The sequence below is a fragment of the Manduca sexta genome, chromosome 18 (assembly GCF_014839805.1).
Source record: "Manduca sexta isolate Smith_Timp_Sample1 chromosome 18, JHU_Msex_v1.0, whole genome shotgun sequence".
Taxonomy (NCBI): domain Eukaryota; kingdom Metazoa; phylum Arthropoda; class Insecta; order Lepidoptera; family Sphingidae; genus Manduca; species Manduca sexta.
Window position 1 is genome coordinate 1059497 of NC_051132.1, and position 26703 is coordinate 1086199.

The 26703-nt window shown below is 36.4% G+C and overlaps 1 protein-coding gene across 7 annotated transcripts; it reads right to left on the minus strand.

Moving 5' to 3' along the window:
* Positions 1 to 406: 406 nt before the first annotated feature.
* On the minus strand, positions 407 to 26563 carry LOC115448429 (cylicin-1). Of its 7 annotated transcripts, none has more exons than XM_037440023.1 (10): positions 26352 to 26563; positions 11524 to 11584; positions 10765 to 10977; positions 10110 to 10346; positions 9338 to 9409; positions 7684 to 8005; positions 6977 to 7093; positions 5937 to 6122; positions 4788 to 5002; positions 407 to 4516 (listed from the first exon to the last, which is right to left on the minus strand). In XM_037440023.1, exons 2-10 carry the CDS (start codon positions 11575 to 11577, stop codon positions 4298 to 4300), a joined length of 1635 nt encoding a protein of 544 aa, XP_037295920.1. In that variant the 5' UTR covers positions 11578 to 11584; positions 26352 to 26563; the 3' UTR covers positions 407 to 4297. The 7 variants fall into 7 exon arrangements, with proteins under 7 accessions (XP_037295920.1, XP_037295921.1, XP_037295922.1 ...); XM_037440024.1 differs by lacking the exon at positions 26352 to 26563 and adding an exon at positions 26124 to 26285; XM_037440025.1 differs by lacking the exon at positions 26352 to 26563 and adding an exon at positions 23634 to 23652.
* Between the last annotated feature and the right edge of the window lie 140 nt (positions 26564 to 26703).

Below are 26703 nucleotides of genomic sequence, written 5' to 3' on the forward strand. Positions count from 1 at the left end.
TTTAAGATGGAAAAACCCAGTCGAAATTATTTGGTGCCGACCCGGGATTCGAACCCAGGACCTCAGCGCAGCAGTCCTACTTGTACCGTGTACGCTTACAACTACGCCACCGAGACCGAGTTGAAATATATAAAGCTTGGTTGATTTAAATTAGTAGAGTATATACAAAGCTAATAGTAATAATCAAGGCAGATAACAACTGGTTTTCTCTGTATAATTAGCAAACTTAGATAAATAAAAATCAAACTGTATAATCACGGCAACACTAGATTCCCTTTCCTGCTCAGTGAGAACATCGCGGCATTTTTTTTGGACACGATGTACTTAGTAGGTTGACTTGTAATGATTCCCAATTTACTGTTTTCGTTGTAAATACCTCGGTCGACAATAAAAATCAAAGGCAAAATAGTTTTTCAACTTTATTCTAATAAAAAAATGGACAATACAAATGGTGGAACATAATTACATTTGTTCAATCATAACACGTTCATCTTTGGGCAGTTCTGAAATATTTGCTCTGGGCATCATTTGCATAATCTTCATAATTGTTTATCGATACTATTCCTGCAATTTTTTAATTTTATCTCCATATCGACATAACTAAATTAAGATACTAAACAGCTGCACAATTTTCCTGATCAATATATCGATATAAATTGTGGTAACGATTTAATTCATACTTATCGATATATTTTATCAATACCTTCTATAGTACGTAAACAACAGAAGCCGAAAGTTCGATTGAATACATCCACTATATTAAATTTCCTAGTTTTAGAAGATCATACAAATGATTTCTCAGTTTCAACTATTATTTTTTGCATCACATAATCAAAAAAGTAACTAAATCTAAATGTATTATTCTCTCATGTAAATCGATAAAACCGGTGCCTCTTAGAAGTATCACTTCCCACTGAGACACCTCATAACTTAACACTAACTTCGGACGTGTTGCCAATTCAAATAATAAAATACATTTCCATTCGAGTTTATCTACTACAAAATTTTTGAACCACGCTCGTTATATTCTGGTCTAATGTAGTCACTACCTGGACTAAAATTTCCATCCCAAAAATCTCCTAAGAGAAATTTCCACCTGTGAAATTATCGATATTTTTATCCTAAAACGTATTTATCGAACCAACAACACGTCAGACATGATCAACTATAACTATATTGCGTCCAGTAATAAAATAGCGCAGTACCGTCACTCGGTACGATGCATTGAACACGACACTAACTTAACAGTATTATAATTTTAAATTTCTGACGTCGTGTTTTTCGGTCCGGTTGGCTTAGTCAATATGATTAAAATACTATTTCCATCTACTTGGTTTACTCTTATACACTAGAATAAATGCTTTTTTCATAACATTCTGATCAATTAATGGCACATTAGATCTTTACCTTACTGTTCAGGCTGCTCCACTGAAAGTCACTTCCTGTATTATACCCAAGGCAGCGTGTAAGGCAAGCGGCAATGCTTCCCGCTTTCCTGCTCAAAGTATACTGCAAATGACAAGTAGCTGTAACGCGACGTCAGAAATTAAATATTAATTAAAATCGCTAAGTGTAAAAGCATCAGATTGTATTAACATTAAAGATGTTTATCGATCATTTCATATTTACAAATACGTATCCAAAGAAATATAGCGCGTGAGACGGAGCGAATCGAAATGAAAATAGAATGTTATGATATTTAAACATTACAAATAAGTCGATTTTTATTGACTATAAACGATTTCTTATTAAACATAATTTTAAATGAGTTTATTGATGTTTCCAAATTTAAAAATATATAATATTGTATACAGTGGCAAGAAATTAACTTGATTTTATATTTTTGTCGTTATATTTGTTTACAGACATATTCATATACTTTCATCAATATTCGCTGCATCTCACACTCGATCAATGCACGTCATATGTCGACACACAGTAACAATATATCTATAGCTATATTACATCTCATAAAAATCTTATTTATTATATCAAATAATACAATAATGGTGTTCTGATCTCGATTGTAAGACGACTGTGAGTTAACCTCTCCGGTGAGGACGGGGATTTTAATCGATAATCAAAACGATTATTCGATTATAAATTTAATACCGATAATACTTAGAGGTATGTAACGCTATTGGTGAGGTCATATTTATTATAAAGCATAACGCGACATATTTAGAATTTATTTTTTACTGAAAACTTAGCATCAAATCCATAACAGTTGTTTTCAAAAGTTTCTCTGTTATGGACACCCAATTCACTTTTAATTGGTACACATAAACTAAACATTCTCCTACCGAAGAGGTTATTAGATTGATATAAAAATATAGTGGCAAAGCCTGTTCATAGGCATTCAATGAACATCGATAGCATACGTGAAGTGAAGAAGGAATCCCATTACATCCACAATAAAGTATTACACTGGTTTTTAGATGAATGAGGAAAAATATATAAGTGGACAATATTATCACTTTAAAGTTGAACAGAAAGTCAACAAAATCGGGAAGAATTTTAGCTACTACGGAACACTGTGGTTGGCTAACTACAATAAATACAATTAACAACACTGTCAGCATTTTTAAAAGATGTTAAATATGTTTAGCGCTATTTACTTAGGCGTTATGCAAACCAATCAAATATATAAACAATAATTTGAATACGTTTATTTTGCATCAATGAATACTCAGTGGTGGTTTGAACATTATAAAAATGATTTTGATGTGTTGTCATAACATGTTGGCTACAAACATTTAAAATTTACAAAAAAATGAGCATTAGCCGAGCTTTGAACTTGCAATGCTTCGAACTTAATGATTCTATGTTACATGTGTTGTATATTTTATTTCCCCCATTTTATACACAATTAATGAGTAGACGACCTTAATGCCCGGGGCATATAGTCCATATTTATGCGGTAGCCAACAAGTTATGTAAAATCATGACAATATGGGATGACACGCACAAAAGCGGTGGGCACGGGGTGGGCGAGCTATCCATAGGCACATAACGTTTTACTTTATCTAGGGTACTTGTGGGAAATGCATGTACAACCAACACAACTATAAAAGACCGACTAATGAGCACGTGGCCTGATATCAAGGGAGACACCAGCCTAGGATTAATGAAAATAATTTTTATACTTAACATGAATTTTGTATGTCTTCCCACAAACTCAAAAATAGAGAAACTGATAAAAATTTCACTCCCCGAGAGACGTTGCTGCTGTCAACTCTCGCCATATACACTGGCTGATAGTGAGCAAATATGGCGGACTTTACTACTCGCAGTAGCCACTGAATCGGTAGTATCTATCGGTTATACACGCATCGATCCTGTTACAACAATGAAAACTTCACGTTAACTTATAACACCATTGTCTCATACCTACATGTATGGTGCATTCAACAATGCCTGAAATATAAACAATCATCTACCCATGTAACTGTTGTTTGTTTGTATAACTATGTATAGTTTAACACGCAAAGGAGGGCAGAATTATTAAGTCAATTGCTGGTGGTAGGATTTATATCCGCCCAGATAGCGACCACTGTACACAACGTGTTAAAACCCGCCATAGTGGCCCACGTAAATGTTTCGCGTTCCGGGATCAGCCTGTGTATATCCAGTTTTAACAGGCCGGCATAATTGTGTCGACTGTCGGGGGGTAATCATCTGTTGTTAGTCGACATTCTATTGCACTCCACTTCACTTACCATCATGCATTGGGGTCACTTTGACGTGCCCGTCCGTATATAAAAAAAAGTCATAGAAGTACATAATTTTTAGTGTGTACACATTTGTTTATATTTGTGGCACAAAGTGATTACACTCTACATTTGTCTATGTTCAAACATTAACAACTAATTCTGAAAGGCGTATTATCTTAGTAATTTACAGCTTGTATAAGGTGTCCGATTATTTCTACGTTTAGAGTCCATCGCGTCCAGTTAACATACACTATTCTTACAAAACGATTATTTTAGGGAGATGCATCTGTTCGGGTCATCTTTAGAACATCTATTTTGTACATTCCACTGTATATTTACTGCTAAATCCCTCAATACCGTAAATGCAGTAAGGCATTTAGAAGATAGTTAATCTCTGTGTGGCAAATTACATTGCACCTGATATTAACAACACTTCGAAATTGGCGCCCAATAAGCCTTCTAGCATCATGCCGGCCTGTCACGATTGCCAGCAATACATTAACAGCGTACCATTCCACATCTGTCCCACACCCTCAATACTTGTCAGAGACCTATACAAGACACATCTCCCCATGTGGCGGTGTTCACATGATGAGGCAGCGCTTGTTGTCGCGCGTCTCGTGCGGCGCGAGGGGCGTGGCGAGGGGCGCGGAGCCCCCGACGCCCCCCGCGGCCGACGCGCCCCCCACGCCCCCCAGACCTCCTGCACTGGGCGCGGGCGCCGCCTTGAGCCGCTCGGGGTCGAAGCTCTCGGCGGATGCGACTGGCGCCGTCAGCGGTAAGTCCGTGTTGATGCCTACGATCTGGAATATCGTCATTTAATTATAGCCAAATATTTTTTTTAATAATAGTCGCATTTATGTTTTTGTATCATATATTGGAAAAAGTATTTTTAAAGTTCTAATTTTACAGAAATTGTACATGGTGGCTAAATACTTTTTTGAAATAATAAACTTAGTAATTTGCACTATGTTAGTGGTGAAACATGTTGTTAGGATATGAGCATTCCTCGTGAAGTGTTCCACTTGAATGTTTATCGATGTATGTAATAGTTATACAGGGTGTGAAGTGTACCTCGGGCGCGATGTCGGCGCGCCGGAAGGTGTGCGCGAGGCGGTGCAGCAGCCGGCCGCGCTTGGGCGCGGGCGCGGCGGCGCCGGGCTCGGGGCCGGGCGCGTCGGCCGCGGCGCCGCGCTTGCGGCCCACGACGGGCGCGGTGGGGCGCGACACCGCCTCCAATGTCTCGCGAGTCTCGCGCGTCTCACGCACCTCGCGCACCACCTCGCGGCCTGCACATCAACACACAAACATTCAAAATTGAAATTTTAAAAATGGTATCAAATTTTTTATTACCAATATAATAATATCAGCCCTGTATTATATACTGTCCCACTGTTGAGCACGGGCCTCCTCTACTACTGAGAGGGATTAGGCCTTAGTCCACCACGCTGGCCTAGTGCGGATTGGTAGACGTCACACACCTTCGAAATTCCTATAGAGAACTTCTCACATGTGCAGGTTTCCTCACGATGTTTTCCTTCACCGTTAAAGCGAACGATAAATTCACAAAGAATACACTCGTGATTATTTAAAAAAGTCAGAGGTGTGTGCCCTTGGGATTTGAAATTGCGGACATTCGTCTCGGCAGTCCGTTCCACACCCAACTAGGCTATCGCCCCTTGTATGTTACCAATATAACTTTTCACGAAAAAATTGGTAACAGCTAGCTATGCTATTCTGTAAGATCTCACTATTGAACTCATTTTTAAATTCGCAGTGAAATCTACACTAGCGCCACAGGATGAGAATATCGATGAAACTAACTAAACTCATTTACGTATAACACTCTAATCGGTATTCGGTAACAAAAACTCCCATAACTACACTGATGTTATCACACAGACTCATCTGAGATGTCGATAGTCATCCAATGGTACGTCTTTTTTTTAACCGACTTCAAAAACAGGAGGAGTTTATCAATTAGACGTAATTTTTGTATTGTACATTTGTTACCTCAGAACTCGCTCATTTATGGGCCGATTATAACTCCAGATTGGTCCAATAGATTTTTTTTCAAAATCGCTTCAGTAGTTTGGTTTTAAAACTAAAATATTTTTTTGGTTTTGAGTGGTTTTTGAAGGCGGTTAAATTTGTTGTTAACATTATTACAAAATAATACTTACGAGTAAACGTTTTAAGCAAGATAATTTTGTATCGCCTCACCTGACGTATTGAGGCTGGACCGATTGGCTCTGTTGGCCAGATGCTTGAGGTTCAGTTCGTCGAGCTGCTTGTAGGAGTTGCGGCCGCGGATGTTGCGCAGGCCGCGCAGGAAGGAGCGGTCCAGCGCGGAGTCTTCCGCCTCCACCGACGTCTCCGTTATGTCCATCTCCATCGTCGTGTTGTTGCCTGAATATAAAGTTGTATAGTAAATATCATCATATCATCATATCAGCCTATAATGTCTCAATGTTGGGCAAAGGCCTCCCCAAGATCCTTCCATGAATATAGTAAATATCATAAAATATTAATGGTAAATGCTGACTGACTTTATTAAAAAGGGAATCCTAATCCTAAATGTTCATGTATCAAAAATGATCAATTAAAAAAAAAACAACATATGATTACCGTTAGATATACTATATGTTGGGCGCGGCCCTACTTGCGCGAAAGCCCATTCTCAAAATAAACATCCTATTGTGCTCTTATACAGGACTTAAAATTTGTCCGGGATAAAAATCTGTAGACTATAGCACTCAGGAGTATATATATAGAGAGATAGCATCCAATTAAAGAAAAAAATTCAAAATGGTCCCTTATTATTAGATTCTACAAACTTACAAACTTTTCTGGTTTATAATATTAGTATAGATAAAATGTTCCTTTACGTTTATAATGTTAACAAAGCTAGCAGACTTGTAGATAATATCAAAACATATTTATTTTATAGCTCAATTAATATCACTTCATAATTGAAGCTTTTGTACCTCCTAAAAACGTATTACTTACCCAACACACAAACTTAGCTGGTGGTATGATATATTTTATATCGGTCCAGATAGCGACCACCATACCCAATACGTTAAAACCCGCCATAGAGGCCCACGTAAGTGTCGCGTTCTGGGATTAGCTTGTATATATCCAGTTCCAACAGGCCGGCATAACATCGACTGGCAGGAGCTAACCATCTCTCATCAGCCGACACTATTTGAACCCCCTCACCGTCAGATGTTCACAGCAATGCCAATATAAAAAATCCTTACCAGTGTAGTTGGCCATGACGGACGAGGTGGTTTGATCTGCGAGCCGCAGGCTGCGCCTGTAGGGCGACACCTTGACGCGCGACTTGCTGTAGTTGGTGTCGGTCTTGCGCGGCTCCTCTGTGGGCACACGGTCACACTACACAAGTCGTTACCAAACCACGCCACAACACATCCAAGCAGGTTATACCACATGAGACGACGCATTCATCCCCGAAGGGTTAGGCAGAGATGTAACTGGTGCGTGTACAGTATACTCTTGACTTATATCCGTGATGCAAGGGGGAACGAGGCTATTGTTATAAAGAACAATTCCAATTATGGAAACTTAAGAGTGCTCTATTTAATTGAAAAAAAATCACACTCAAAAAAGAAAATTTTTGCTCGGATGTAGAACCGATCTTATAATAGTTCACGTACGCTGCCTTTATAATACCGATGAGTCGTTACAAAAAAATGAATACTTACTGTATTTAAAAATGTTTTAACACTTGAACCTTCGTCCTTTAAAGTCAGCATGAAGAAAAAAGAAAAAAAAACACACGAAGGCACAAAAAATGATTCCAAAATAAATACAGACCGAAAAAATCCAGTGACCATCGAAGCACACGGCATCTCTTTTTGATAAACTTGTTTGAAGTAAGTAGAACTTGCCATAAGATCTATTACTGTAGTAACTTCACGAGCTAATATACAAAAATACCACTCACCATCTGCCTCCACTTCAATAACCACTTCCATCTCAAACTTCTCCGCCGCCGCTTGCTTCTTCTCTTCTTTGTCACTCTCTTTTGTCTCCGGTCGTACCTCCGCCACGGGCGCAGGCGACTCTTTCTCTTGCTCCTTTGACGACTCTACTTTCTCTTGCTCTTTAGGCTGTTCTTCGGCTTTCTCTTCTTTTTCTGGTTCTTTACTGTCCTGCTTCTTCTCTTGTGCCTTCTTTGAGTCGCGTTTGGGTGAGTCTGATGAGCGGAGTTTGCGATCCGATGTCTGAGCATCTTCCTTCAGTTTGAGCACTTTGGATTCTTTGTTCTGGAAATAAGGTAGAATTTAAATTTTCAGGCTCATGTACTTTTCAAGTAGGATAGTTGAGTGAAGTAGTGTTAGTTTCTGGTTATTTCATTAATGTATTTCGAGGTATGGTGCTACTATTAACTCACTATGAGTTATTAATGGCCAAACTGAATTATGTACCGAAATCCCATTATATCGTTAGCTTATGATGGAAGAAGTAATAAACTCTTAGAAACTCCTGAGAATTCGTTCAGCGATTTCTGCATTCACTTCATTCATTCAAAAATAGACTTGTAACTTTCGCATTCATAATAGAAGGAAAGTATAAATGTGCTAAATGTTATGCTAAAAGTTGTCGTACATGGCTCATAATCAGATTGTAATTATTTACTCTCCATGTAAGTGGGTTAGCACAATAGACTCACATTCGCGACTATTGTTCGCTTAGTGGGTCGCGCAAACAGTTACACTTGTGCAAACACAACAAATCTGCGAGACTGTGCGTTTTTCATTAAGTTATATCATACCATTCATGAAAATAGGTGTAAATTTATGACGTATCTTTTTCTTTTCATAGCTACAGTAAAAAAATTAAAAAATTGTCACTAGAGTAAAGCTAAATATTAATTCTATTTTTGTTTTCCGTTGCAAACCAAATGCGGCTTTAGGAAATATATAGATTTTTTTGATGTTTAATGAACGATCTCTACTTATAAAGGTCATGTAGTATTTGACATAGATGTTTATCATTTTGTGTCAATGTCAACTTTCTAATACTGTAAAGATTTTTTTAGATCCGTACCTAGATTCATATTGTAACTATGTGTGTTTCAAAGCGCCTAACATTTTTGTTTGCTGTCCATACGCAGTGAAAATAGTACACACAGACACACACAGTGAGTTGCTCTCAATATATGATTATCCTTTACTGCTGTCTAGTAAGGATAGCCTTATTAAATATATGCTAGTGCAGTACCTGTGTTTTGAGTAAGTATTACAACGTCCAATATTTTTTGCTAACCTTACTACAGTAATTACGAGGAGCGTGTGATATGTAAAGCCTATATTTCAAGATTTTTGCTATCAGTACTACAAGTACAAGCTGTGTGATATAAAATAGTTAATTCCCATGTCGTGGATTTGTTTACTAACCCTACCAGCTCGGTATGTGGCATTACAAACACCACACGAAGGTGCGTGTCGTTCAATTATGACTATGATTGTTCGACACAGCAACGCGAGTGACACGTGTTTGTTTCTACACCAGTCACAGTGAAAAGTCTTTTTTTCATATTCTAAGAGAGCAGGATACGTTTGTGTTGTGTGTCGTGTGTATGTGTATGCACTCACTTCCTCGTGCTCCTTGTCCGTCTGTTTGTCGGAGGCGGGGCGCGGCGTCTCCGGCGTGCGCGTCGACTTCACCTTCACCACAACACGAGCGATTAGTAACGTTAGTTATCAATCAAAACTATTACACACTATATTACATTGACATGAGGTTTATTTTACGGTGACAAATGGCATCAAACAAAAATACGGAGCGTAAATGACATTGGTAATTGGTTTATAATACGTTGAAATATGGTTTGATTTAGGATGACGAATATTATTAGACGGTTCGTTATAGATGGTAAAGTTAACATTGGTAATGGCTTAGATGACAATGAAATTTATGGATGATTTGGGAATACAGCACAACATTCTTAACAATAAAAATATTCACATAATTACGAAAAACTAATCAAGCTATTTTTACCCAACCTTTTTCAAACACAATTTTGGGAAAGCATAGCGATAATCGATTTATCGTAATCGATAACCAAACGATTTGCGGATTTATTGATTTCATATTGGCAACGAGGTTTTTAATCACACAATTATGCAACTCAGTACAAGCAACACAACACAAAACAACGAAACAACAGACACGGTTACGCATACACGATGAGCCTCAATTCTGTATGATTCCATGAAACTGAAGTCTAATCACGAGTTTCGTGAGGCTCGTATACGCGTTAGCAAGCAAATGGATCAATTTCTTAATTTTCACATCAAGATATATGGTAAAGTAACATGTATTGAAGTCGTCCGACGGCACGCATAGAGAAGGGAGAGGACGTACTTGGTCGCGGCGCGTGAGGCTGCGGCTGGGCGCGTCGGGCTCGCACTCGGTGTCGGAGGTGTCGTAGGCCAGCTCGGGGAACAGCTCGTCGCGCGGCTCGTCGTCGATGACGAGCAAGGCGTCGTCGTCGTCGTCGGGGCTGGGCGCGCCGTTGCGCAGGTCGGCGCCGTTGGTGGCGAGCGCGTCGCAGGCGCCGTTGTGCACTTTGCTTTTGTGTTTGTTGTCGTGTTTGTCCGTCTGCAAGTTGCGTTGCTTGCGATTTTATATACGCGAGGTTGCGGTCACCGTCGGTAGGGTACGTGCGGTTTATTACAATTGCAATTACTACGCTGAAGTACAAACGAATATGCAGTTTAAGTGACTAATACATATTTTATGTATGAAAAATCGATCCAAAAGTGTCTATACTATACCTAACTCTTTCACTATCTGTTCTTCAAAACAATTCTTGTCAATTACCCACTAATTTTATTTACATTATAATATAAATTCCTTTAAAACGAAATTAATTTTGAAAAAAAACGGAAAATTAAATGCCAAGCCCAAACAAGGTCAATTAGTAACGCAATAATTTTACAAGAATTTAAAGTTGCCAATGCTTAAAACCAGACTATACTACAGAAGAAAAACCTTAGTAACAATATTTGACACACACCTTTCCGCTCTTCTCTCCTTTGCTACTATCTTCTGGTGGCTTCTCCGCTTGTGCTTCATTTTTATCCCCACTCTTATCTTTCTTTTCAGCATTCTTCTCTGTTTGTTTCTCGGATTTCTCCGCCTTCTCAGCTTTTTCTGCAGCTTGTTTCTCCTTCTCTACCGCGACCGCCATCTTTTTTTTCGTTTCCTTCACCGGGCTGTCTGTTTGCCTCTATAATTGAATGATGTAACTGATTAGTAAATACACGTCAATATGCATTTGGACTTCGTATATGTGGTTCTAGGTTCCATTCGTCAGGTAACTATGATTTTGTAGTTTTGCGACAAAAAATAACAAAATACAGTTACTCGGGATAGGATCTTGTGCCCAAGATCAAGATCGACTCGCCCTTTTTTAACACATAATGGAAATAATTTCCCCGAACTTGCGAACCTTACTTGTACCTCTGCTTACCCTTTCAAAGATAAGACAGAGCTTCTGTAATCTGTACGCATGACGGAATGCCAACAGATTATACAATGAACTACACAATTTACCTAGTCAGATCGCACTGCTAACCGTTCTCGCCGCGTTCAGCATCGGTATCACGCGAGATTACTCCCACCACGTAAGTATTTGTAATAACATCACGCGTATTCAATAAGGGTTGGCAGATCACTATCGGCACAATCTTTCAGTAGAATGGATCGGCGTTGGTTCGGTGTCCAAAACATTATTTGGATCTTTTTGCCTAAAAAATATTTTGGTTTTTATTACCTTATCTTTTTCGTCATTTACCGCGCTTTTGCGCGTTGACAGCTTCTGGCTCATGATCTATCTGTGGACAAGAAACAGGTTTCAATTATTAAGGCCTCGATGATCATCATCAGCTACCAGTAAATACACAGGCTTTGTCTAAAAATTTCCAGGCTGTTGGAAGCTGTTATTTACGCTATAAGTATGTCGTAAATATGCTGAATGCCGCGATATCCTAACGGGGATTGGAATGGCCTGCAGATATGAAGTTGTCTATAGAATAATAACTAAGGAAGATAACCACAATTTACACAAATATTCAAGCTCTTTTGTTTTAATTATCTCCATTTCAATACGTGATAAATCAACTAAAAGGCATTATTTAAAGAGAATTAAAGAACAAGTATCATTTCTTGCTTTCTTTGCCTTGCTTTTGGCTTTCATAATTTTTCACCAACATCGCATCGGTCCGTTTTCGCGATAGGTCGATATCGATATATATTGATAGACGAAGTGATTGGTATCGACTGAAAAAGACAGTGTATCGATGATAATTTTACTTTGTTACAATCAAAAGTTTTGTCTTACAGATTCCCGAAATAGAATAGAAAAGACATCTCAAATACTCATTTTACTATTAATATCTACTACAAACTGGAACAATGTAGCGTCCAAAAATATAGATTAACAGCCAACAACGCGCCATTACGTTGATTGCGCATCATTACCGCTCAGCGAGTGCAACACACTCGATTTATCTCAAACCGGTTGGCCGGGTAAGTTTTGAGATCGAACGATCACCACTTCCTTGGTTCATAAGGAAACTGTGGTTCGTGTTAAGTATTTTATATTGAATGTTGCAGAGGGGCCCAATGGGGTTGTATAATTTTTGTGGGTATAATACAGGGTTGGTAATATATATTATGATATATGCTGTATGCTGTGCGGGAGCCTCGTCTACTACTGAGAGAGTGTTAATCCACCACTGTAGCCTAATGCGGGCTAACAAACTTCACTTGACCTTCGGAATTCTAATGTGGTATTTTTAGGTATGTAGGTTTGTGATGATGTTTTCCTTCACCATTAATCCGAACAATAATTAATAAATATCACACGCACACAATTTCCGGGGTTGTAGAGGGAATTTTCGTAATGTATAGTTGATTTACAAATAGCCTCTAAGCCAAGTGCTAAAGAGTTGAAGTAATATAAACGTCAGAGCACTTTGGCAGTATTATCAGCAACATGAGTTGACTGGATCGCATCGGTCCGTACCAGTCTTACAATTCGGCGTAACATTGTTTTGTTGTTGAATGCAACTGCATTCATACTAACTAGTAAGACCGGAAAACCAATTAATCTTTAACATCCCCCTTAGCGTTCATAAAATAACCCATACTTTCACTGTGTTCACGGGCCCTTGGGATCACAATTATCGTAGTATTTAGTGGCCACCCACTAGTTTTTAGGATTCCGCATCATAAAAGGAACCCTTATAAGAACTCTTTTTTGTCCGTCTTTGTGTCTGCAAAGACCCTTTTCCTCAAGAACGCCTAGGTATCAGGTTGGAAATTATTTCAAGTACTTGAGTCTAAGGTTCTTTCTGTGAAAAACTGAAAAATAGCGAACTAGTAAGTTAATACGATCAAAAGACTTAACCATTTTCGTCTTATATTTTGCGTTTTCACATGAGAATCAAACCGATAGGATTCTTCCCGTCGACTTAGAATCATACAATTTGGCAAAAGCAATATCTTGCATTATAAAATCTGAAAACAGGAAATATCTACTTATATCTTATCGACAAGTTTGTACTAAACCCTCTCACTTGACCAATCGTTTTCATATACTGATAGACAATGTGAGAGAAACTAAATAAGTAAGAAAAATAAGCGAATTTTTTGTCGCGTTTTACTGACTATATCACCAGATGCAAGTCTAGACGGAAATACAAATAAAACAGGAACAAAGATCTATTATTCCGCAAATTTTATAGCACTTTCATTTTACGGCACCATTGTTCTGGTAGGGTATAAAAAACATTCGCTTTTTTCATGTTATGGACCTCACGGTATAATGAATTCGGTGGACTGAAGGGCGAACGAGAGTACTTACTATTGGCAACCGCTTGGACCTTTATTTCTCGCGAATCACGTTACCTTATGAAGTGTTATTAATTGTAAGTATTCTTTATAAAATCCACAAGTTCTAGCATTAAACGTAAAACGGGGATGCAGATAAAAAATTTGTACATCATGGCGCTCTTGTAGTGACAAAAACTAACCTTACTTTTTATTGCATTCAATACATGTCATATTCGTATATACAGTTTATCACAAAAAGATATATAATGCAGCCAGAGACGCAGAAAATCTGCAAAACATAGAAAAATTTCGCCACTCTATGACTCATCTCCAACTTTATGACACGTAACGGTATTTCGCAAACACGCGACACTTGCAAATTGCATTTAAACCTCTAACAACACTAATAGACAAGGTTCACGTTTAAAACCACACTTTCACCCGTCATTGTGCGAAAAGCAAATAAATCTGTTGCGTAACACAATGCATTTTTCAATAGAACATTTTATTCATATTTCATTTTGAACTTTAATGGTACGGACTATAAATATACTCGGAGACAACAGACAAAAAAGATATATGTTGGTGAAATTAATAAGGGTGGGCAAAGTGGAGGGGAAGAGACGCGATGGGCGAAGGAAAATAGTCGATCGGCACTTTCACTTAGGCTTCACTTTGCTTAACATCAGCTGCAGTGAAGCCACTTTGGCGAGTTAACATAAAAAAAAAGTCCTGGTTGAGAAACTTCCGGGTGTGCCCGGTATCACCTCTATTGAACACCTGTTCCACCTGGCCATGAAAAGAAGGAATAGAAGAAGCTGATAACTCACTTTCAATAATGAAGAGGCAGTCGAAGAAGAAGAAAACAGCTGGAACGTTATTTTAATTCCCTTTTTTATAAAATAGAATTATTAACGAGCAACCGTCAAACAAATTGTCTATCTGAAAACAATACAAATAGCAACAACGTCTAATAATTAAATATTATACAAAATAGGTAGGTCCTCATGGGACTGCACTCTTCATAGATGAAATAAACAAGCTTCCTAAAAATACTAAAAAAATGTAATATTCCGAGCATACATTTCTGATTAACAACTATACACACCGATAACACAATACAAAGCCATACAATCCTAGCCTTTGTTAACACCGTAATGCCACAAATATGCAGCTTTATTGCTTAAAAGAATCCGCTCGAGCGGTGATTAGACAAATTGATTGTCAGACCCTCAAATATTTGTGGAACTCACGTCTTTTTGCAGTCTCCTTATATTGTTAGTTGTTACGTATTAAACAAATATGGGTAATTACTTGTTCAATTTGAAACCAAATATACAAAGAAAACTTCATTATGATTCACAAAATCAACTATAGCTACTGCTACCATTTCTATAAGTGGAGCCTAGTTAGAAGAATAACTCATTAGTATATTTCCGTGAGATATTACATAATTTTAACATGCACGATTTTTTCAAATGATATTTTTTATTTTTTTCTATTCCATTTGAATTCCAATATTTTTTACAAATGCAATAGGTACGCGTTGCCAATTTTTCAATTAAGTGCGAATAATAGAAGCAGAAACTTCATAAAAAAACAACGTCATAAAATACGCGCCAACGCGAGCCTATTAAAATCATTACCGATTCGTTTCCTCTTCAAGGATAAACTAATTACTAAGTACGGTAAAATCCATATTCTTTAAATACCAGTATTATATTTACCAGAGTATTATTAAGTGTAAAAAATACAAGGGACTTAATGGCTGCACGAACGAAATACTTTGGCCTCGACATTTGAAAAAAGAAGCCATAATCAACGGAGCATGAATCGTTCCCTTAAAAACTCAGCCACACGCCAGTAGAACACATAAATATAGATGGGCGGGGTGAACGACCTAGCCTACACACACAACACCGATCATCAGCGATGATAATGGTACAAGTCATAAGACAATTGGTCATTAATGTAATGGACTGGCGTTTGAGAATGAAGTTATACCGTAAATATTTTGTTATGCCGACAATGACTACGCTTGAAGACATTTTGTTCAGTATTTTACAAGGTCTAAAACGTTAAGTTTATTTTAATTTAATGCACCTATATTGCAGTTTCTGAATAGTAAAAATACTCAGCGGATAAATAACGAATACCATTTAACTAAAAAAAGTAAATTTACATCAGAGAAAAAAAACTTTCGCTGCTCAGAAAATAAGTAAAAGTGTTTAAATCAACATATAGCAAATAAAAAAAGAATACATAAATATGATATGCTGTGACACCTTAAAATGTTGTGCATTTAAACTTATAATTACTGTTATATTTTATTGGAGCTATTTATAATGTAACAACTACTGGTTGTCCTAATTATAAATAAATAAAAATAAAAAATGACCAATAAAGATACATTAACCTATACAAGAAAGAAAACAAGAAATTATAGTTCACCACTAAATAACTAATATAATTAATTAATTGATTCTAAAACAATGCAACCGCCTCATGCGTTGTATTAGTCCACAGTGCAGCACCGGCTCAAGCCCGCGCGGTTGAAAGGCCGCGTTAGCGCCAAGGGCCCTCTTATTTAATAGCGTTATGGACAGATGCGAACACCAGACGGTAGGTATTACAAATATTTCTGCACCCAATAAAGTAATGACAAATTGTTTAACAGTTTTAGATTAGATATCTTTAGTGCTAAATTGCTGGAGCTTTAATGGTTGCTCCAATACAAATAGGAAATGTTGGTTCCATCATCTCCCAGAAATTTGTCGTAAATTGACAGCTTTAGTTGCACATCTTATAGGCAAGTGCCAAGTGCCAGTTTTGAACATGGAAATATCCCTCCCATTTATAACACCGATTCCCTAATTATGGCCAGCATAGCAATCGATCACTGTCACGGATGTTCAATAGAAGTAGTTATTAACATCAAAACCATTTCTTTAAAATTAAAATGCCCGCCTTTTGCTATAAAAAAAAAAATTTTCCAGATAAAAACCGTTTATGATGAAAATCTACTAAGGTATTTATTGATGGTATAAATGAGTTCCTTATATCTTAAAATCGTCAACATTTTGCGACCTTCAGTACAGGTCCGGTGTGGTCATTGTTAAATATAAAGCCCCACGTGCAACCAAAATTGATGTTTTACACCTTAAATTGCAATGCGTGGGTTTAGATTCTAACTAAAGGAAATGGCATCTGACTGAGGATATTATTTGGCGCAAATTTAGTAAAATACTGCTGTAAAATTGGAATACAGTCATATAACCTTAGAACTCAGTGTGGGCCCGTGCCCAGCAGTGGGACAGTATACAATACAAGGCTGATTCTAAAACAGATGGCATATATCGATTTCCAGGCCTAGCAAGTCAAATCAAAACTAATCACACAAGAATTGCATTCTTCAGATGTTGACGTCACGTAAGTGCGTCAATACAAGACAATAAAAAATCTTGAAATAACGATGAACGATGCAAATAACACCATTATTCTCTTTCGCAAAGAGTCTGTTTTTAATAAAGCAACACGGCGTATCAATTCAGTGAAGACACGGAAATGAGTTTTAGCCTAGAGAATCATAATTCGTAAAAAGCATTTCTTTTCGACAACTTGGACATTTCCTGAGTAGAATTTATTCTTGATTCTGCAATAGAGTTGCGGTCTATCATGGGACAGAATTAGGCGGCGATCGACCGCATTAGACGCTCCTCTGCCTACCCCCTTGATGATACATTCAACCAACACTAGTATAAGGTGCAAAATCACACTCAGCAACAGAGATATTCTTAGACAGATAAGTTGCAAACGGGTCATCACGATTAAGGCCAGCTAGGCAGCGGTAATTTTTCAATTAATAGCCATTGTGACGTCTCGGGTGACGATCGCAGTGCAGTGTCGTGCAGTAGGTACTTATCAACCGACTTTCATAAAGTAGGAATTCAATTCCTTTGTATGATCAGTATGCGTAACATTTGTCAGGTGAGAGAAATACCAATCCTGCGCTACTGTTATGCATTTAAAAAAATCTGTTTTACCATAGTCTGCCTTCTAAAAACGTGAATCCTGCAGGCCCAAAATAAAACAAAATAAAAAAAGATAAGCCACAGAGTACAGTTAACATTTTTGTATACAAACATTTTTTACTGGCCCAATACGCAGCTTCGCACCATACAACATATCCTAAAATACCAAATGCCAGATGGCAGTTTCGTCAACGCTTCGTTTGAGTGCGACATCTTATTTTCAACGTTGACAAACATTAAACTGTTAAAGATAACAAAACTAAACAGACGATACAATATTGATTTTGGCTGGAGTCAAATATTTAGGAATAATTCGCGGTTAAATATCAATTTCACAGCTATGTTGCGTGACCTAAAGTATTTTGTAAGATACAAATGTTTGAGTATGTAATGTGAATGTAAAGTTATCGAAATGGAACATTTCTCGTACAAATGAATGCACCCACTAGACACACAACATACCATGAATGACATCAAGGACTTTTCGGAGCCGGAACGAGTAGTATATTATGTGGGTCAAAGACGCAACATCTCGGTTCATCATCACTTATACATAAATCCATTTCTTATGATACTGTAAGCTGGTAGTCACTTGCTGAAGCAGGCCACTTTTAACAGGTTGGTCTGGAAATATTATGTTATATTACATAACTATGTTCAGCAATGGACTTCAAGGCTGAAGATGATGAAGTTGAAATATCACTAATCGCAATCTCAGACCAGTAATGCCTACTCCGTAAACTCAGTAATTTACTTACAGCGTGTAGGTATCCGCTAAGAAAGGACAACAAAAACCCATCCTAAAAGGAGACAGACACCTTGAAGGCAGAGCCGAGAACAAAAGCTAGTATTATATAACATGTAAACGATCGATAACGTGACCACGCACTATTCAACAAACAAACAATGTACTGCTTGACCTTGGAATCGCTTTGGCAAATAGAATGTGCTACGACCATTCATACATAAAATAGTATGGGTTTTGATTGCCGACATTTTAAACGAAAAGGTACTTTAGAAACAATAAAATAAAGTACGGCGGACACCTATAATCGATGTTAATCGCTGTCTTCGGTTCGATTTCAAAATAAACCAATCAATACAGAACATGAATATTCAATTTAATTTCCTGCAAAAATTCATTCACAAATCATACACATAATATGAATTGAAACTGTTATCTTGAATGCCAGGGTCGAGTCTGTTATCATGGAAAAAGTCGGACAACTTCTCCACATAACCATCTCACATCAAGGGCATTTCCCACCCACTTGACCATGAGCTCAAGGCATATGAAATTGGAACGACTTTTACTGGAGTAAAATTTGAGTAATTTTTGGGTCAACATGGATTCTATACAAAACGATAAAAAAATCGAATACTTAAACAATGTAGACAATCTTTTATCTTTCGACGAATTACAAATCAGACAGTTGATGGACAGTTGTTTCTTTCCAAATGTCTTGGCAGTTAGCAAGTCAGTTGTCAAGTTTGTCTCTTGCCTGTCGACGACCATGTTTTACATCCCACGCAAGCTACTTAATTACTTTATTAATAAGTAGTTTCTCCATGATCCGTCAAGCGACCTTGGATGTTTCCGATCGCTCTATATTTGGACACTTCCGAAGCAATCTCGAACACCTGTTGAGAATTGGTTTTACAGGGCATAATACAATCAGCGGACCGAAAGCAAATTGATAGAGGAACTAATATGGAACCGTTAACCCAAATGAATTATTGCCCTATATCGCGACATCAAAGAAATTCAGACCTGAAATTAAGCGTATCGTATCTCAAGTTTCCATACTCAACTGTATACAAAGTATGTACACCTACTGTCGGTATTATTTCCTATTTGAGATTAATAGTGACTGAGTGAGGCTTTTCAAACTACTTCAAACTGAAACACTAAGCGCTTGCGATAATAAACAAAGCGATAATTCCTATTGATACACTGTTAATTACAACAGGTACAATACAATAATGTAAACAAAAGGTAAACATTAGATTCATTTCAAAAACAAAATGATGCAGATTGCGAACCCATTGAAAATCCCAACGTGGAACCAAACTCCAGTAATGGCGGGACGTTTTGCCCACCGAGTTACTATAGAAGACAACAGTCACGTGGCCACTTGAGGTTACTTCACACTCATTACCGACCACGTTTTTGGATGTTTGCCATTGTAACGGGTCGCTGAACTGCTAGTACTACCGGTAATTACGCACTAATCTAATTAGTTCAATCCGTAGTAGTAACTTTTTGGTGGGTCTTTCGTATGCGAATTCATCTATATTGTCGACTACGGATGTTAAGATCTCATATTTTTAGTATTCTCTGGGTATAATAGTTTAGTATATTTTCTCTGGCCAAGGAATAACTGTTGTTCCCTTTTGAATATAGTTCTAGTGTAATAACTTCAAGGAATCGTTGTTACATTACTGAATTTTTGGAAAAAGAATTGGGTGTAAGTGACGATTTCTTAGTTCGGCTTTCTCCTTGATTTTATCAAAGCATGTAAACCCATATTTTACGACACTTTTCTTAACATCGGCCCGATATCGCTTGGCTTATCGATGTAATTCACAATAAAGCTTTATTGCAAATCTAATCAAGCACACTATAATAAAAAATTATCAAAATCAATTACTAAATTCCTATTGTAATTTTTTACACAAGCATCTCAAGAGAAACTGTTCGAAACAAGAAAAATAAAACTACAGACGATGATAGAAATAGTCAGAATCGGTCATAAACCTTTTCGAACACGTTTTTGTCAGTTTTTTTCGAACGAAACAGTTATTTCCAGACGTCTTTTACCAACCAGACGAGCAAAAAGGAAATTGTGATACATAAAAAGATTCAAGCATCTTCACAAAATCTGCGACGACCATCTTTCGCATAAGAGTCTGGAATTGAATGGGCACCATCATTTTGTTTTAGCTTGAAGTACGTTGTAGCAAATGTAAGGAAGCAGTAGTCACTGACAATTATTAGATTTAAATTTTAATACCTCGGAAATACGCAAAATTAAGACCTATAAAAGAAAGAAACTATGCAGTGCTTTTAGCTTCGCAATTAAATGTGTAGTACCTTGTTCCTTTTTAAATCTTAACGATTAACCTACAACTTCCTCATTTTTTATGCAAAAAAAAATTATACAGAATATATTAAGGAATACCTTACAATAGTTGTAATTATTTCATAGTGCCTATGCCATTTTGTGCACCCAAAATGGCTAATAGCGTGGTGTTTTAACGGCCCGTGGGGACAGGATACAAGCGACCATTGAATATTATTGATGAGGTGAGATGCGCGTGCGCTGCATTTTAAGTGCGGCCCGCGTTAAATGGAAGGATGGTTATTATGAGAAATATGTTGATTTAATATTAATTTGCCAAAACATTTTTCTTTGTTGTGGATATCTATGATAAAAATCTGAAATAAGAAAACTATAGCTACAAAATGTACATAGCTACATTTCAAACTATAGAGTTTTCTTGTTTTCTTGCGCATTACTAGTAAAATATCGGCCAGAGAGACTTGTCACCATAATTGTCGCGATGATTAACCATAAAAACCTCTCACATCACTTTAAAGAAATCAATATCGTTACTTAAGCATCAGTACCATCTAAGATTACAGTTAGTAATTTCTAGACACACAATTTATTTTCTCAAATAACAAATACACACTAGCCTTTATCCCGGACAGGTAGGGAGAGCTGCAACTAAGGCTACCATTTTTTACGAGTGATAAGGAGCGAGCCTATCGCCAAATCGAGCACAAATCCAGACTCCGGACTAATACTGAGTATTTCTCGTACACTTCAATGCTATGCTCGAGACAGCCCTCGATAACGAAACTCTCCGCGTCCCCATTACGGCATGCATATTCCGTCTATGCAAATACTTAGAGCAAACAAACGAGCGCATAACATATTGCATCTGGTGTATTTGCAAGTTAAATGTACGGTTAACTGCGCTGTCAAACGTGACCTTTTGAATCTTTACAAAATGTTTGCTAATATTTACTATGTAAAGTTACTTAGAAAATGGGTATCCAAAGATGTATTATTACAAATACTAGTTCTTTTAATACTTTATTATATCCATCGTCCTATTGCAATTTTTTAATAATACTTAAAAATATAAAACGGATGGAAAAGTTACATAGAAAGATATAAGTTTTTGAATTAGAATTTAGATACGAGTTTTGGTTTTGAACAAGTTATCAGAGCGTTGATGGTTTTGTTAACATTGTTTGCCAACCTCAGGGAAAACGAATTCATTATATTATTTCCTTGGGCTCAGCCCTCAACAAGGTCAATAGAAAGTGTTTTTTGATTTGAGTAATTGCCGGGCGTTCAGCGAGGGAAAATCAACGTCCACTTTCCACTTTCCAAAACAAACGCATTTTCGATTCGACACACATATGTATTCGATGATATACGGCAATATCAGCATTAATAAAGTTTCGTCCAAAACATTATTCATAATTCATGTTCCGGTCGCGTAATATCGACAACACAGGTGTGGTCGACCATAAACTTATCACAGGAACTTGTAAAGGACCGTCCCTCGGAACGAACCCAGTGACGCATAGCGACCAGTCATCCGTGCTACCGTGGCGAATAGTGTGTGAGGGTAATGTGACACTCACGCGCAGCCGACTTTCCATTTTTAAATTTAATAAAAATAATATTCTTCCATATCCTTCCGTCAGTATTAACTCTACCACCAGATCAGAAAGCAGTTCTAACCAGAAAAGAACGGGTAAGAAATTCTGGTGTTGCTCCTTTCAAAATCAGTTTAAGGTATGGACTACAGTACATGATAAAGAGAAGAAGAAGAGAAAAAATACAATTGGTTTTTTATAGTTATTTAGATCAGTTCATTTATATGCTCGCAAAATAAGGAATAAATTAATTTTAAATTTCCATACGAGTGCACAACCCTCAGGAATCACGAAAATTTTTATATTAAACTGACTTCTACACTTCGTATCCGTTCCCATTAAAGTTATAAAGTCACGGACACGAAGTTTCTTCAGGCTGTCTTACTTCCCCTTGAGACAATTAGTAATATCCAGCTATAGCTTTGTTTCCCACTTCTCATCAACTTTTAACAAATTGAATTAACCGTAGTTACCACAGTAGTCCAAAGTGAAAATGTTAAAATGATTCCTCACACCATTGTCCTTTATGCGTAGCTACCGTGACGTCTCTTGCATTCCTAAACGCCCTTGACCTAATTCCATATACTATCTAGGCTTAGCATTTAACCTCCACTGGAGGCCCCTGAGAAGCATGACATGTTCACATGATGAATTTATTTGTAAAATTCAAATTCCTTATAGATCGATCTCTGATGCGCGAAACTGTTTCCTAGTCTACTCACAAATTTTTAGTACTAACCAGTTATTTATTCAAAGGTATGGTAATAAAAGCGATGATATCCTACTTCTGAAACGGTCTGCCGACCCAACGGCCGCAGGTTCAGAACCCGAAGCACACATCTATGTCTTTTCTAAGTTGTGTCTATTCATTGTCAATTATGGTTTGCTTTAATCTCAATAGTACAAAACTGCTATTATTATTATGGAATAAAAACAGAACTGAATAAAGCCTAGTTTATTATCTGAAGTCATCTATTGTCAATGAAAGTCGCGTCAATATAGCCCGTTTTCGTAGATTATCCCGTACAAAAAGATAAAAAGATTTTAAAATGCGTATTTAGGTTTTGATAACGTATTCAAACAAGTCATAAATTTTGACAGCAATTTGTGACTTTGTAGTTTCTATTTATGAGCACTCTGATAACCAGTCTTGCTCTCTGGAGACCTATCATGTAGCATAACATCTTATCTTAATGGTAAAGACATTATCCTACTAGCCTAAGTACTAAGAATATGAAAACGACCATTTCTAAAGAGTTTGATTGATTGTTACAATCGAATGCGAAAAATGCTAAATAAAATTTCAAGCATATAGAATCAAAATATAACGATGCTTACATGTTAGGTGTGAGCGCATAAACCGGTGAATAGAATTGCATGGAATTTGGGACACAGATATTTCAGAGTCCTGGATGAAGCCTGTAAAAGTGCACAGTAGAAATCGATACAAATAAAAGCTGAAAAGTTTGCTTATTTGTTTGTTGGAAAGCGCTAATCTCTGAAACTACTGAACCAATTTTGTTTTCTTTTTTAGTGCTATAGGCTGGTTTTTATTGCGGGAAAACATTTATTCTGGACAAACTTATTAATGGAGGTGCAGCTGCGGGCCAAACTTACTTTTATTATAAAAGAACATACAGCTTAATGCAACTACAATAAAATCCACCCACAGATAAATTCAATACTTTTCCACCAATTAATAGTTAACAGAATGTATCCAACGTTACTGGGATATCTCGTCACAAACACAAACATTTGATCCAATGCCCCGATAAGCGGGTCAACCAGGTGTGGCGGTGATAATGCTTATCAAAAACTCACTTTGGTCAAGTGTTTGTGAAGGTGAGTGAAATTATATCTGTTGAAATATATTTCGACTTGAATTATTAGTGGTGTGGCCTAGCTAGCTGCCATATTTTACTATAGAGACGTTGATTGTAATAAGGTCATTTAAACTGTAGATAGACTGTAATAATAATTGGGTATTTATATAAAAAGAAAGAACACCAGATATGTTGGTTGTCTGTAGTTTTTCACCATGTTTTAGATTGTCGTGTTTTGAATATTTAGAAAATCTTATTATTTAAATTCAAACTAAGTGACCAGCAACTTTTGCTTCTTTGAAGCGGGAACATTTTCCAAAGCAGTAACAGATTTATAATTTTTGATAAATTATTTAAATTAATATATTTTTATTTTAATTAATATGCTGTTGCTATGATACTCAATTAATTCCTTAAATAATTTAGTGAATGCAAATGGAAGAACTGAAATAATCCATGAGGAAATTAGTGGTTAATTAAATAATTCTAATTATCTGGTATGTCATTGACCTTTAGTAAGGTGTAAATAATTATACTACTATGCATTATCATCATGTTGTGTTTTTCAAAGGAACTTACATATATTGTAAGCTTTGTTTTGAACATTTCACTATCTTATTGTAAATGTCAAAAATGGTTTATATTTTTAATCTATTTGGTTTTAATTCCTCCTATCTTGGTTATATATTTTCTATGATAATTCAGATTCTACATATGAAATTAACAGTTATTTATAGTGAGAGAGAAACATTGAATAGAGTGCCAGGGTGAAAACTTTAGTTTGTAAGCATGTCCAAAGCCTCTGATAGCTTTGTTCAAAACTTTCGAAAAATCTTACTAGTTTGTTATGAACAATTACCTACTTTATGTGCTATTATCTTATGAATGAGACATAAAATATATGTATAACTAATAGAAATTAAGATTTGTTAATGTTCAAAGCAGTTTTTATGAAAATTATAAAAAGTTTATGGCAGTTATTTTATATGACAACATGGAAGACCCTGAATATTATGAGAAGGTATTTTAACAAGCAATGTGAAATTTTTATCATTTTTGTAAATATAAAGCTATCTGTAACAATGTCCTTGAACTAGTTTTCACACAAAACATCTGACACTTGTGTTTCATGAATATCAACATAAAAATTGCTGGTTGAAGTGAAAAAAAATTTACATTATTTATTCCAGGCAGCAAATATAAAAATATATATTAATAAACCATGAAAGAATAGTACGGGTGTTATTTACTAAAAAAAATACAAACATTTAAAACTATCTAGCGTTCAAATATTGTAGTTTTATCACGCTCATCATTAAATGAAATTTCAGGCTGATTTAAAAGATGAATGACTGATAACAACATTGTCAAAACATATGAATAATTATACTATCTATTATCTAAGTCCAAGGGACTTTATTACTGTTGCATTCAGAGCAATCCGGTTATTATGGAGCACTATGGGACACGAAAGTTAATTGTTAAACAAAGTTATTTGTTGTTACTGAAGAGCACAATTATTTGTTATTATTAAAGGCATTAAGAACTAAGATATGTCCATAAAGCACGTTATTAAAGCAAGTTGTTAGTTTTGTTAATAAATGTGTTCTCAGTAACATCTCCTGTTATTATTGTATGATTTAAAAGTAAACACTACAAAATTTCAGGTTGACAACTTTAGAAGTTTCAAGAGATTCCCAATCGAAAATTCCGCGTTTGAAAAGAATTTTTATCTCATAAAACTAGTATGATAATGTGCTCGGACTAGACGGCAATAGACGAAAATATCGCTCTAAGGTCACGGCATAACGCACAAAAAAATGCATACACGCACACACTTCCTAGAGAATTATGAACACAATTTGTTTACGAAAAAGACATTCGGTTACAGTGAAAATACCACACGAACATACTGAAATATGACCGGAACGAGCGCAAAATGCTTTATTAGCGTTTTTATAACGTTTCTACCGATACTTCTGCCTGTACTAACTTATTTACGTACTTGCAAACCTTGGAATAAATTCATAACCTATACACTTAAATACACATTTACACCTCACGTTTTATTGAAACGTATTTCTTAGAGTTATTTTAACCACATAAAATAGACTTAAAATCAAATTAGAATTGAATCACAAGATAAAAACAATAATTGAAATAATGGCGGGCGGCACAATGGCGCGACAGTTTCAACTCGATAAATTCACTAAAAAAACAACAAGTTACTCACGGTTTTTGATTGTAAACAATCCACACACACGAACTGATAACACAAAATGTAATTATCACCAAAATTAGTACGTAATGATTAAATAAAATGTTTAATTGGCGAGAAAGCGTCGTTGCAGCGCATCGTTTTTCCGGAACAAAGTGTGTTGCCATAAAAATAAATGTAAATTACCACCTTTTTAAATTTAAAATAAAATTATAAATTATCATATGAAAATTAAATTTGATAATTAATTAATTATAATTATGCAGTAAAAAATAATGACAGTGTAAATTCTTCCTAACAATATTTTTTTTACATAGTGAAACAAGTAAAAAACTAAATGTGGCAATCATCTTTCGTAGAATGGAAT

Excerpts from the sequence above, each read along its gene's own strand:
- LOC115448429 (XM_037440023.1), bottom strand. The coding sequence starts at position 11,577 with ATGAGCCAGAAGCTGTCAACGCGCAAAAGCGCGGTAAATGACGAAAAA. Across the intron at positions 6,123-6,976 it reads CGTCATGGCCAACTACACTG|GCAACAACACGACGATGGAG; the intron begins GTAAGGATTTTT and ends CTTTATATTCAG. Across the intron at positions 5,003-5,936 it reads GTCCAGCCTCAATACGTCAG|GCCGCGAGGTGGTGCGCGAG; the intron begins GTGAGGCGATAC and ends GTTGATGTGCAG.